General features: G+C 39.7%; 1 protein-coding gene across 3 annotated transcripts in view; it reads left to right on the top strand.

Annotated features, from left to right (window-relative positions):
• LOC110096372 (probable magnesium transporter NIPA8) overlaps positions 1-14,249 on the top strand; it is a 33,457-nt gene that overhangs the window by 14,963 nt on the left and 4,245 nt on the right. For all 3 annotated transcript variants that reach the window (XM_020822285.2, XM_020822283.2, XM_020822284.2), the window contains exons 5-8: positions 4,974-5,059; positions 5,160-5,233; positions 5,420-5,522; positions 5,681-5,809. In XM_020822285.2, coding sequence (XP_020677944.1) covers positions 4,974-5,059; positions 5,160-5,233; positions 5,420-5,522; positions 5,681-5,809 — 392 coding nt within the window. The remainder of the gene's footprint in view (positions 1-4,973; positions 5,060-5,159; positions 5,234-5,419; positions 5,523-5,680; positions 5,810-14,249) is intronic.

Genomic DNA, 14,249 nt, shown 5'->3' with positions numbered 1-14,249 from the left:
AAAGATATGTTGGTATTGAACTGACAAGTGATTGTTCAGAGTCTATATGCTTAAGCTTTTGTGTTAAAAATGGATTTATCTATGGCTGGTTTTATGGTCACTTTTATTTGGCACTCCCTAAAATGTGTTATTAAACTTGATGGCTCTGTTGTGATCGAGTCCATGTGTTTATTTTTTTTTACTCGCATAGATCTTAACCGCTTCTGCCATGGTTGACAAAGCTTTAAGCATGGGTGACTTCCCTGCCAAGCTTCATGTTGTTAAGTCAATCTTGATGCAGAACATTTTTTTATACTAGCTTCTATTTGATAGAGAGTGATAGCTAATTTAGAGAGCTCATGTAAGTTTGACTGTGGGAGACTAAGATACATGAGAGTATTGAGTTTAGTCTTATACTGAATGGATGAAAAATATTTTAGTGCAAAAGTAGCAACAAGTGATTAGCCGCACCTATAGGCTTAAGCTAAAATAGGTTTTGCTAGTGGTTTATCTAACCCAACTTTTATCTTACTTTTATTTTCATCCCCTAACATAGGTATGCAAAATTTGTTATGGAACTGGGTAAACTTGATTAATTATTAGTTTTTTTTTTTCCGTTAATCCTATACTATTTATATATATTTATCATCACCACCATATGCTAGATGAGTGGAGAATGAGTGTGTTAATTCCTATTTTTAAGAATAAAGGTGATGCACAAGATTGTGCGAATTATAGAGGAATTAAGTTAATGTGTCATACTTTAAAACTATGGGAGCGAGTTATGGAGCATAGGTTGCGGCGTGATACTAATGTTTCTCAAAATCAATTTGGATTCATGCCGGGTAGGTCGACTATGGAAGCCATACATTTATTAAGAGGTTTGATGGAGAAATATAGAGAAAATAAGGAGGATCTACATATGATATTTATTGATTTAGAAAAAGCATATGATAAAGTTCCAAGAGAAGTGCTATGGAGAGTTCTTGAAAAGAAAGGAGTTAATAATGCTTATATTCAAATCATTAAAGATATGTATGCAAGAGCTATTACTTGTGTTCAAACACAAGGTGGTTTGACCAAGTATTTTCCTATTTCGGTTGGATTACATCAAGGATCATCCTTAAGCCCATATCTTTTTGCTTTAGTCATGGATGTTCTCACTAGACATTTGCAAGAGGATGTACCTCGGTGTATGCTTTTTGCTGATGATATTCTTCTTGTTGATAAGACTATAGAGGAAGTTGAAGACAAACTTGAATTATAGAGGTCAACCTTAGTGTCTAAAGGTTTCCTCTTGAGTAGATCTAAAACGAAATATATGGAGTGTAATTTTAGTAGTAATAGACATAGTGAGGGGATTGTGACTTTGGGCGATCAATTTATTAATAAGTGTACACGTTTTAGATATATGTGATCTATTGTTCAGAGTGATGGTGATATAGATGGGGATATTATCAGCAGAATTCAAGTTGGATGGTTGAAGTGGAGGAATGCATCGGGCTTGTTGTGTGATAGAAAAGTACCTCTCAAACTTAAGGGAAAATTCTATAAGATGGTGGTGAGGCCTACAATGATTTATGGTGCCGAATGTTGGCCATTAAAAGAGAAGCATAATACTAAGTTAAGTGTGGCAGAGATGAGGATGCTTAGGTGGATGACTGGCTTTATCCTTAGAGCTGAAAGTTGCATTTGCATTAACTAAAAGAAAAGGTACAAAAACGGTATGGAAACAAAAGCTATGTCCTCCCACAACAAAAGACAAAAGGTGGGAAGGGCTAATCTAGTGAAAGTAAATTCCATACATGTATGACAATTAAAAGAAAAAGCACTAGAAGAAGCAAGGATCAGCCCCTTTGATTTGCAAAGAGACCATCCCCAAAAGCATGCCCATGAAGATCCAGTAGTGTTCAAAGAACAACTCCAGAGGGGGGAGATACTGAAAAGAGGGGTCAACATGCCCGAAGGCAGAAAGGTATCCCATTGCTCCAGAAGCCGTTTGAACACTACCGTCACCCTAAGGCATGAAAACGGGTAAGGCCTCATTGTTCCTCAAAGGGGACAAAGTCCCCGCCAGTGTCGTCTTGAAGATTCTTCCGCCTCTTGCGGGGTAGCGTGGCAATCGGCCCCAACTATAACAACTGTTTCTCCAAGAATGTCTTTGGTGCCTTGTGTTGTCGCTTAGTAAGATTAACATCCGAGGAGGAAGGGATTTGGGCTGCCCGCTCAGCAATGAAGACAACTTTGAGGTCCTTAGTATGGAGGCTACTCGAGTTGACAATCCTGTTGGAAACATCCTCCATTTGCTTAAGTTGATCCCGAACAACTTGAGTTTGGGTACCCGACCTGCTAGGCTGCACATTCAGACGTATGGGCTTTATCCTTAGAGATAGGATACGAAATGAGCATATACATGAAAAGGTTGGAGTAGCTCCAGTAGAAGATAAGATTAAAGAGAGTCGCGTTAGATGGTTTGGTCATATAAAACGACGGCCTTCCGATGACCCGATTAGGAAAGTAGAGGTATTAGATTTGACTTATGTTAAGAAAGGTAGAGGCGGACCTAAAAAGACTTGGTTAGAAAATATTAGGAATGACCTTTATTTATTAGATTTAAACGAGAATTTGACTTTTAATATGACACAATGGAGAAAAAGGATTCATGTAGCCGACCCCACCTAGTGGGATAAAGGCTTGATGTTGTTGTTGTTGTTGTATCATCACCACCATTATCATCAACAATTTAGGGTCTTATTTATGAATATGTTAGACCGGTCCATTTATATATATTTATCATCACCACCATTATCATCAACAATTTAGGGTCTTATTTATGAATATGTTAAACCGGCCCAGCGCAACAAAGGCGGAACTTCTCTGTCTCCTGCGCATGCCACGGATGGTGCGAGATCCATGGGAGTTATTTTGGAAGGCTTTTTTAGGGAATTGGAAGGGAAATTTGAATGTAGTGACCGTTTAGGGATTTCCTTTTGATTTGCCTAGATTAAATAGTTTGTTTTCCTAGGGTCAGGGCATCTTCAAGTTGGGTGAAATTTGAGATCCTTTTGCTTTTCTTTGGGCTCTAGCGCGTCTAGAGATTTGGGAGAGATAGAACCTCCTCTTGAATAGAGGATCACTTGTATCTTATTTGTTTTTCTTCCGTTAGTTGTTTTCTTCTCCATAAAATGTATGTTTTCTCTATTTTTTCAAATGAATTCGTACAGATCTCTCGTTGTTTTCCATAAATTGATAGGATCTACTTGAAATCTTCAAGTGTTTCCTATCAGAATCATCTTTCTCCCTTTTTTATCAAGTGTTGCATCAAATGTTAAATCTATATAGCATTGCATACCTTCTTTTCATGTGTTGCTGGTTTGAACCCTCCATCTCTAATCCTTTGGCATCAACTTTTTCTACTCATCTTATTTCTGCTATGAACATTGATTTTGCATTCTGCAGTAACAACTAAATTGGTGCTTTCTGGAAGCTTTGTTTATCGTCCTTCCTTTGACGTTAAAAGTCAACAAAAGATTGTTCGTTCGGAAACTTTCATCAGTTTCATTGTGTTGTAGCTTTTTTAAAACATAATATATATATATATATATATATGATGTATGGTCAATAAAATCTTTCTAGTGAAAGGTAGCATCTTGATTGGTGTCTCCTTAGGGTGGTGGTGAAGGGGTTGTTTAGGTGGTTATGACATGGGTATTCAAGGGTTGGAGAATTTAGTGTTGAAACTTATAGGCTACTAAAAAGCAAATTTTCTTTGGAGGAAAAGAAGGATAAACCCCATTTCAAAGTTTTGCGATGTTAGGAAATTAATATTGGTATTTTTATGAATTTTAGATTGGTGAAAGAGAGTTGTCATATTTTGTATTTAGTTGCTCACATAAGGATATTGTCTCTCTTTATTAGGGTTTTGGTTAGGTTATCTTAGGGTTATTAGGAATTTTAGGCCTTAGGCAGTTATGAGTGTTTGGGAAAATTTTGAAGAGGTTTGATGTATTTTGGGGTTGAGGGAAGCTAGGCCTGAGAGTGGAGGATATGAGAATTGTGTTGGGAACAAGGAGGAATAAGATTAAGAAATGAGCAAATAAAATCCTATCCGCATAGAACTTTGGAAAGGCTTATGAGCAAATAAAAATTATTACAATAATTGATGATTTGTCCTAATACAATGTGAAAGAAAATAAAGAAAATAAAATAAAAGTTAAAGCTTCCAAAGCTATGAAAATTTGAATTGGCCACATAATGCAAGAAAGGTTGTCCTTAAATCTAGCAATTTATGAAGATTTTATTTCCTTGACTGGTATGGTCACATACCCATCAAAGGACCTTAAATTAAGATTATTGATTATTTTTCAATAAATTTAAAGAGATTACAGGTGTCCAGGGGCTTGCATGGAGAGTTGTGCATAATGAATGAACCAAATTTGAATACAATGCCTTAATTTATGAACTTGTTATTGGCCTTTTGTTTTGTTGATATATCAGTAATCTGAAAAAAAAAAAAGCCAAATACTTTTTGATGTAAAACTTCACAAGCATCAAAGGTATGCTGTAACCAATTTAAGTAAACACGTTAGCCAAATTTGACAAATGTGGGATCAAATAGTTGCATTAAAGTTCAACACAAATTCACAATCATCATCTTATTCTCTACAATAGGGTAATTATTCTTTTGTACAGAACTTTGAAAGTTCATGGTTCATGTGCTGAATTTTGTTAGGGCAAACTCTGCAATATAGGAATGGTGGTTATTGCAAGTTACGTTTTTTATGCTGATCTAATTATTTCTTGTTCTTGCCATCCCTCATAAAGTTTCATAGATTCGGATATATCATGGTCTGAAAAGGTTTTTTGCTATCTACTTTTCTTGTTTCTATATTATGTCCCGTTCCCTCTATTAAATGCTGTATAAAATTGTAAATATATCAGTTAACGTATTACATTTTCTTTTTTTCTCTTTTTTTTTCCCCTCTCTTTTGCAGTCCCTCCTTGCAGCTTTGGGGTCAATCCAGTTTGTATCTAACATTGCATTTGCTTACTTTGTACTGAGTAAGACCGTGACTATCAAGTATGTTATCCTCGAGATGCCATTAACTCCACGAGAAAACATGTTTAAGGATAACAAAATTATTGTAAAAGCTGAACTCATAATCCTAACTTATGTGTAGGGTTTTGGCGGCCACAGCTTTTATTGTTTTTGGCAACATCTTCTTAGTTTCTTTTGGCAATCACCAGTCACCTGGTATCAACTCTAGCCTTATAATGTAAAAACGAACGCATTTGGTTTAATTAATTCATTGGTCAGTAGAAGTAGTTTAATCTTTATCTGCTTTCATATTTATCCATTCAGAGATATTCTAGTGATGTAAGTTCTGCTATCATTGGGAATCTAATTAGCAGATTATCTCACAGCTTTTTATTTTGCCAGTGTACACTCCAGAGCAACTTGCTGAGAAGTATAGCAATCTTGTGTTCCTTCTTTATTGTCTGTTGCTGATCGTAGTGGTTATAATTAATCACTATATGTACAGGTGAAGCGTTGTTTGTTTGTTATACTGAGGTTTCAAGTAGGAGGTAGCTTCTGAATGAGTTGTTTCTGCATTTTGTATGTCTTATATCTAGTCTCTTTGTGATTTATTTATAGGACATATATATGATGCTCACTAATAATAATTTCTGGAACTACTAGGAAAGGAGAAGCCTGCCTCTCGGTGTATGGGCATGATTTTAATCCTTATTGGAGAATGATATTGCCATTTTCCTATGCCATTGTGTCCGGCGCTGTTGGGTCCTGCTCAGTTTTATTTGCAAAATCACTGTAAGTTGTTCAGCCATGGAGAATTTAAAAATAGATTTTCTGAAAGCCTCCAATGTAACACCCCACAGTACCCCTTAACAGTAAGGTAGAGTGTAACAAGAATAAATATAACATTTCCATCACTAAACATCTCATTCATCTCATTACATTTCAACTTCATATAAAAGATCATATAAACCTCATCTAATATAATAAATGAAGCATCTACCAATTCTCAAGTTTCATCCAAAACTTAGTACATAGCCACTAAGAAAAACCAAACAAATTCAATGTAATACATGTCTAATTTGCTTTCATATTTTGAAAAGTAAACTCACTAACAAATGTAACTTTAACAAGAAAAGAAGAAACACTTTTATAAATTAGCTTGCATCAATCTTCTCTTTTTTCTTTCCTGTAACAACAGCCAGAAGAAAGTTCTGATGAGCTGTGAGGCTCAGCAAATAAAGCAGAATTAATTAGCAATTAAAATAATATAACATGAATAATTACAATATTGAAATTATTATTGAAACATTACAAGTCATGATCAATATTAGGCTTTGCTATATTTTGAATTTTTGTTGAATATAAATTTTATGTTAAAGATTTGTGATGTGAAACAATCAAGAATTGCACGCGAAATTTATAATGAATCACAAAGTATACGAATTTAAGATTAAAATATCGTAAGGTGAGGTTCAAGAATTCTCAATTGTTAAAGTTGTTATGATAAGCACTTACAACTAGTTCTTTAGGCACAATTAGCGATAACTCTCGAAATTATCACAATAAGGCAAATGCGGAGTAAAATAGAATCCCACGGCTAATATTTAGAAATTTTACAATGAGTTACCTTGCTCACTCACACTCAAGTAGAGCTTAGCGGGAGAAAGTCTTCAGCAAACCCAACGATGCCACGAGGATGGTAGCAAACCCAACGGCCTTGAACCACGGAAAAGTTGACGGTGGCGAGGACGGCGGGAACGATCGACAGTTGATGCTCCAATCGTAGCTTGGACTTCGGCGGTCGATGATGTCGGCAATAATCGGCACAACTCGTTCCAAATACTCTTCCACGATGGAGTCGTCTTCAAATCCCACGTCAAAGAATGAGGATCGTAGGATGTTAAGGCTTCCGTCGGCGTTGAATACTAATCCCCACTCAAACTCCGGATCCTCCATACATGCTTGTCGTTGGAGAATCCTTCAAGGAGAAGAGTATTAAATGGCGGTGAGGGAGAGTCCTTGCGTTGGAAGGAGGAGGAGGAGAGAGGAGTCGGCAGGATTTCCAAGGGGAAGGGGGAGTTCGGCCATGGTGGGGAGAGGGGCAGGTGTTTTGTGAGAAGGGATTTAGGTTGGGTGAATGTAGCAAGAGATTTACTAAAATCTGAAATTAATCTCAGGTTTTAGTAAATTTGGAGGGAATTATTTGAAAAGAATTTCAAATGTAATTAAGGGGGATTAATGAGCAATTAATGGGGCTCATCAAGGAGGGTGTCCGGCGGCTCTTAGAGGGAAGGAGGAGGTTTAAAAATTCTTAAAACTGAAAGTTAATTTCAGTTTTAAGTAATTTAGGAGGGAAAAATCTTTGAAATCAAATTATGATTTCAAAACGGTCAAGGCGTTAAACAAGCAATTAATGGGGAATTTCTTCATGGGGGCCGGCGGCATGCATAGAGGGAGAGAGGGGAATTCAAGGGAAAACGGCTTCCAATTTAGGATGATGACGTGGCAATAGTTTTCATAACTCCAATTTAAATCATATTGAAGTTGTATTCCATCATGAAAACCTTCCTAAATTGGAGTTCCAAATTAGGAAAGAATTCGAAATTTGAAATTTGAAATTTCAAATTTGAAAATTGTGTAGGGAAGGGGTTGGGTGGGTGAGGGGAAGTTGCCGGCAAGGTGGCCGGTCGGGGTTGAGGTGGTGGTCGGCGACGGGTTCCCAAGGGGCGGCGGCAATGGGGGTTGAGGAGGGATTTCTTGTAGTGGAGGGGAATGAGATGGAGGAAAACACGAACGAGAAGATAGAAGAATTTAACCACGAGCTGCGGACTCTTCCAACGACTGGTAGGCCTTGCGAATTGCTCCCCTTGAGCTCTCTCTCTTCTCAAGCTCTCATGCAATAAGAAGAAGTAGAAACAAAACCATTTTCATTCCAATATTCATTAACCTTTTACAAAGCATGAGACCACTATATATAGGTCTTTCAACATAAAGAAATGAAAAATACTCAAATGCCCTTCGGGCTACAATAAGACAACATTCCCCATAGGGGTAAACTAGGAAATGGAAATGCAAACTAAATAAAACATGAAATACATCAAAAGTAAAGGCTTTGAATCGTAGCCGTCGATCTGCGTTGTCTCCGGCGATACACATGCTTGAACCTCTGATCGATGTCCACATCATTCTCCCCAGGAGGGAGAAAGCTCGACCCCGTCGAGTAAAAATCTCTGGAGCTCTCGTACATCTCTAGGAGATCTGGATCCAAACTCTGCAGCTCCTCTCGATCTATCCACGTGTCCTCTGTCGCCGGCTTCCCTTTCCAGTGCACCAAGTACCTTTGGCAACCACCTTCTTTCGTGGAAATGATTTCATCGTCAAGTATAGCTTCGACCTTCTCCGCAATGGGTAAATGGGATAAATTGGAGAGTGCAGGTAGGCTGGGGATCTCACTGGGTGGGTTCTCACAAGACTTATTATGAAGTGGATTATCAGGGTTAAACTCGGATCCCTCGAAAGCTACTAAATCTTCAACATTAAACGTAGGATTCATATTAAGGCCTTCAAGAAGGTCTAACACATAAGCATTACTGTTTACTTTCAAGATTATCTTAAAGGGGCCCGCACTTCTTGCATGTAACTTTTTAACGGCTCCTTGGGGGAATCGCTTCGGACGAATCCGTACCATAACAAAATCTCCAATTTCAAAATCTTTAAATCTCTTCTTACAATCAGCATCAATCTTATAGCGAGTATTACTTTGTTGTATTCTTTTATTTATTTCTTTGTGCAATTCTTGAAGATGAGATACGAATGCAGATGCAGACTATGAAATTCTAACCTTAGGACTCATGGGAATCAAATGAATGGGCTGTTTAGGTAGGTAACCATACACGACTTCAGCAGGACTTAGACCCGTAGATCGGTTTACAGAGTTGTTGTAGGCAAACTCAGCTATAGGTAGTTTAGAGTCCCAGTCCTTAATATTCTCTCCTACCAAGGTCCTTAAAAGATTTCCTAGGCTCCTATTCACTACTTCGGTTTGGCCATCCGTTTGGGGGTGAAAAGCAGTGGAGAATTGTAATTTAGTCACCATTTTATGTCATAGCGTCTTCCAAAAGTAACTAGTAAATTTCACATCCCTATCTGACACGATGGTCTTGGGTAGGCCGTGAAGTCTAACAATTTCATCAAAATACAGCTTAGCTATTCTAGAGGCGTCAAAAGTTTTGGAGCACGGGAGAAAATGGGCCATCTTAGAAAATCTATCTACGGCTACGCATGCTGAGTCATGCTTCTTAATGGTCTTGGGTAACCCTAAGACAAAGTTCATGCTAACGTCTTGCCAAGGTTGGTTAGGCACGGGGAGAGGTGTGTAAAGGTCGGTGTTTTGCTTTTGTTGTTTGGCCAATTGACATGTGTGACACCGCCTTATTAATTTGCTAACGTCCCTCTTAAGACTCGGCCACTAAAATTGATTTTCGACCGCTGCAATGGTCTTGGCTTGCCCAAAGTGACCCGCTAAACCTCCAACATGTAATTCCCAAACAAGAAATTCTCGAAGTGATGTATTGGGAATGCAAAGTTTTTGGGACTTAAACAAGTATCCATCTTCCAACATAAAATCTCCTACGATACGTTCATCTCCAGTTGCTAACTTAGAGTAGGTTTCTCCAAAATCGGGGCAGCCTGAATAGTCTTCCTTAAGTTGCTCGAAACCTATCACTTCCGTTCTCATCTCACGAGCAACCATCATCCTACAACTTAGTGCATCGGCAGCCTTATTTTCTGATCCCGCTTTGTGCCTAATGGTGTATGTGTACTCTTGTAAGAACTCAACCCATCTTCCATGTCGGGCATTCAGTTTCTTCTGTGAATTGATATATCGTAGCGCTTCATGGTCTGAGAAGATAACAAATTCTTGGGGAAGCAAGTAATGTCTCCAGTATCTGAGGGATTGAATTATAGCGTAAAATTCCTTATCGTAGGTGGAGTATCGTTGCCTAATGTCATTTAACTTCTCACTGAAGTAGGCAACCGGGTGTCCTTCTTGTGATAATACTCCTCCTATGCCTATACCAGACGCGTCACAAGTTACTTCAAAAACTTTAGAAAAGTCTGGTAGACGCATGACTGGTGCTTCAACCATTTTTCGTTTTATTTCCTCAAAAGCCTTTGTAGCAGATGTCGTCCAGTTAAATTCTCCTTTCTTCAAACAATCGGTTATGGGACCCACTATGGTGCTAAAATTCCTGATAAATCTCCTATAAAACGTGGTCAGTCCGTGAAAACTCCTGACATCTCTAATATTCTTGGGTTCTGGCCATTCATTGATTGCTCGCACCTTTTCGGGGTCAGCAGATATGCCTTGGGAAGAAATGATAAATCCCAGAAATGTTACTTGATTTGTTAGAAAAGTGCACTTCTTAGGATTGGCATACATTTGTTCATTCTTCAAAATTTCACAAACTTGTTTTAGATGATTCAAATGCTGTTCGACCGAACGACTGTAGATCAGGATATCATCGAAGTATACTATAACAAATTTTCCAAGGAATGGCCTAAGGATCTGAGTCATAACTCTCATAAAAGTGTTAGGTGCGTTACTCAATCCAAAAGGCATTACAGTCCATTTGTACAGCCCATCTTTGGTCTTAAAAGCAGTCTTCCATTCGTCTCCTGGGCGTATCCTAATCTGGTGCTAGCCACTTTTGGGATCTATTTTCGAAAAGAGTGTGGCTGCAGTCATCATGTCAAGCATATCATCTAAACGAGGGATATGAAAGCGGTACTTGACTGTGATTTTATTAATAGCACGGCTATCAACACACATTCTCCACGACCCATCCTTCTTAGGGGTAAGAAGGGCGGGGACACACACGGGCTAAGACTTTCCTTAATGAACCCCCGTTGTAACAACTCATTCACTTGCCTCTTGAGCTCCTCATGCTCAGTAGGGTTCATTCGGTAGTGAGGCAGATTTGGCAAAGAGGCCCCAGGTACTAGGTCAATAGCGTGTTGAATGTCCCTTAGAGGAGGCAGTTGGTAGGGAAAATCTTCAGGGAAGACATCAGAAAAAGTTTCCAAAAGTGGTCTTACTTCCTCAGGGATTGGTTCATCTTGATCTACGCTTATTTCCCGGGCTACTAACGCGTAAAGGGGGGCTCCCAACTCTAGTTCCATACCTAGGTCTTTAGCGGTTAATAAATTCAAGCTTGTGTTAGGTTTCAGGGAGTTGGGCTTAACTTCTTCCTTGGTAGACTTAGGTTGAGTGAGTTAGAGTTTAATCTTCTTGCCCTCGTATTCAAACACACAGGTATTTGATCGGCCATAAATGTGCACATCGTTGTCGAACAATCAAGGGCAGCCAAGTATGATTTGACCCACATCCATTGTCAAAACATCGTACCAGATTTTCTCTTTGTATCCAATGAATTCAATAGGAACGAGACTCCTATCTTCCACCTCCAAGGTGGTCGAATTGATCCAGGCGACTTTGTAGGGGTTCGGATGTGGTGTGGTCCTCAATTGAAGTTTTGAAATCATGGCAAAAGATACGGCGTTAATACAACTTCCACTGTCTATTATGACCTTGCAATTCTTGTCTCCAATCTTAGTGAAAGTATAGAAGATCGAGGTCCTTCGCCAGTCGTCGCTAGGTTTAGGTTGTGAGAAGGCACACATGCAGATCCAAGCGATTCATCTTTCGGAGGCAGTGGACCACAGCAGTATCCTCCTCGTCGAAAAATTCCTCATCGTCGTCTATATGGTGGACTAATTTAGTTTCAGGTTCATCATCTTCTTCCCTCACTTCTTCAATTATTGTGACCTTAAACGGGCTGGAGCATTGAGAAGCAATGTGTCCGTACCCATGACATCTAAAACACTTAGTGCCGGTAGTGGTTTTGGGCGTCTCACGTTCAGGTGTTTTCCCTTTATAGTCTGATCGAAGTTGGGCTTGGTTAGGGGAAGGCCGACTACCTGAGGGTCCAGTGGGTTTGTTGTAAGGTTGGCTAGTGGAAGACTTGAATGGGTCGGGTCTAGAGTCTTGAGTCCTAGTGGCGTGGCTCCTAGACTCTTCTAAGTCTACTACAAGACTACAGGCAGCTTCATACGTATTTACTCCTCTAGCAAAGAGTTCATTTCTAAGATCTTCCCTCAATCCGGCTCTGAACATGGACAGAAGTTGTGTAGGAGTGGTGGTCTCCTCCCCGTTACAACGAATCAAGAAACCATCAAAGGTTGATATGTATTCCTTAACAGTTTTGCTTCCTTGAGTTAACATATTCCAACAATCTAAGAGTCTGGGATAGTAAGATGGAGGGAGATATTTTCTTTTCAGTTCTTGCTTCATCGTTTCCCAGTCAGCTATGGGATATTCTCCTCGAGTCTCCCTCATGTGTTCTACGTTAGTCCAGTATTGGTTGGCTCTACCAGTCAACTTTATCTCAGCAAATCTAACCTTCTTCTCTTCAGAAATATTATACCACTTGAAATAGCTATCCATTCCTTTGAGTCAATCAAGAAAAACTTGAGGTTCTAACGTACCATCAAACGTCGGGGCATCTATCTTAATACTCTTAAGGAGTTGGGTGTCGTTGTCTCTCCAAGGTGCATCGCGTCCTACCTGATCTTGATGGGGTCGGTGATTTGGTCGGTAGTAGTCTCTAGGAGGTCCATACTCCGTTCGGTTATCTTCGCCATAAGGAGATTGGGGTCGAGAGGGGGTGTAGATAGCCGGGTGTCCTATTCTTTCAATGTTGTCTAGTCTTTCTCCTGTATGACGCTTAAGTTCTGCTAAACTCGTTTGGGTATCCTTCATTTGTTGCGTAAGTGCACCTAATTGGCCCATAATCATGTTTAAGGTCACTTGCATATGTGTGGGATTCATGGTTAAGTGCTAGGGGCTACTAAGGAGGGCTTCCAAGTCGAAAACAGCAGCTAACCACGTTGGAAAAAGTCCCAAAGGTCCTCAAATGTTGCGGGAATGACTAGGACAGCAGAGGCCAGCAAGGGTCAAAGATGTTCAGAGGTGTAAGAGGGATCCTAAGGCAAGGGCAGCACCCAAACAGTGACTTTAGGTTCGCTAACGGATGCCTAACAGCTGCAGGAAAAGAGTGGACAGCAACTGGAAACTACCTAGAACTCACTCTAAAGGCTAAACTAAGTGCAGAAAATTAGTGGGCAGCAAATGTCTAAGTGGCCTAGACTATTATGGACGTCAAGGTGAAGGTGGCAGCACTTAAACACATGAATATACTAAGCTAAGATGACGTAATTGATGCAGATTTTTCTGGACAGCAGTAGGAAAACAGGAAATAAAGCTATCTAAATGACATTATGCATGCAAACCACTAATGATAAACTAAAGTGGACTCCTAGGATGCAATCTAGCAAAGGGAAAGCATGCTAGCCATGCTCTAATACCAAATGATGTGAAACAATCAAAAATTGCACGTGAAATTTATAACGAATCACAAAGTATACGAATTTAAGATTAAAATATCATAAGGTGAGGTTCAAGAATTCTCAATTGTTAAAGTTGTTATGATAAGCACTTACAAGTTACAACTAGTTGTTTAGGCACAATTAGCGATAGCTCTCGAAATTATCACAATAAGGCAAATGCGGAGTAAAATAGAATCTCACAGCTAATATTTAGAAATTTCACAATGAGTTACCTTGCTCACTCACACTCAAGTAGGGCTTAGCGGGAGAAAGTCTTCAGCAAACCCAACGATGCCACGAGGACGGTAGCAAACCCAACGGCCTTGAACCACGGAAAGGTTGACGGTGGCGAGAACGGCGGGAACGATCGACAGTTGATGCTCCAATTGTAGCTTGGACTTCGGCGGTCGATGACGTCGGCAATAATTGGCACAACTCGTTCCAAATACTCTTCCACGGTGGAGTCGTCTTCAAATCCCAAGTCAAAGAATGGGGATCGTAGGATGTTAAGGCTTCCGTCGGCGTTGAATACTAATCCCCACTCAAACTCCGGGTCCGCCATGCATGCTTGTCGTTGGAGAATCCTTCGAGGAGAAGAGTATTAAATGGCGGTGAGGGAGAGTCCTTGCGTTGGAAGAAGGAGGAGGAGAGAGGAGCCGGCAGGATTTCCAAGGGGAAGGGGGATTTCGGCCACGGTGGGGAGAGGGGCGGGTGTTTTGTGAGAAGGGATTTAGGTTGGGTGAATGTAGCAAGAGATTTTCTAAAATCTAAATTTAATATCAGG

Source organism: Dendrobium catenatum, unplaced genomic scaffold (assembly GCF_001605985.2).
Source record: "Dendrobium catenatum unplaced genomic scaffold, ASM160598v2 fragScaff_scaffold_621, whole genome shotgun sequence".
Taxonomy (NCBI): domain Eukaryota; kingdom Viridiplantae; phylum Streptophyta; class Magnoliopsida; order Asparagales; family Orchidaceae; genus Dendrobium; species Dendrobium catenatum.
Note: the sequence above shows the minus strand (reverse complement) of the source record. Positions and strands in the feature narration are given on the sequence as shown.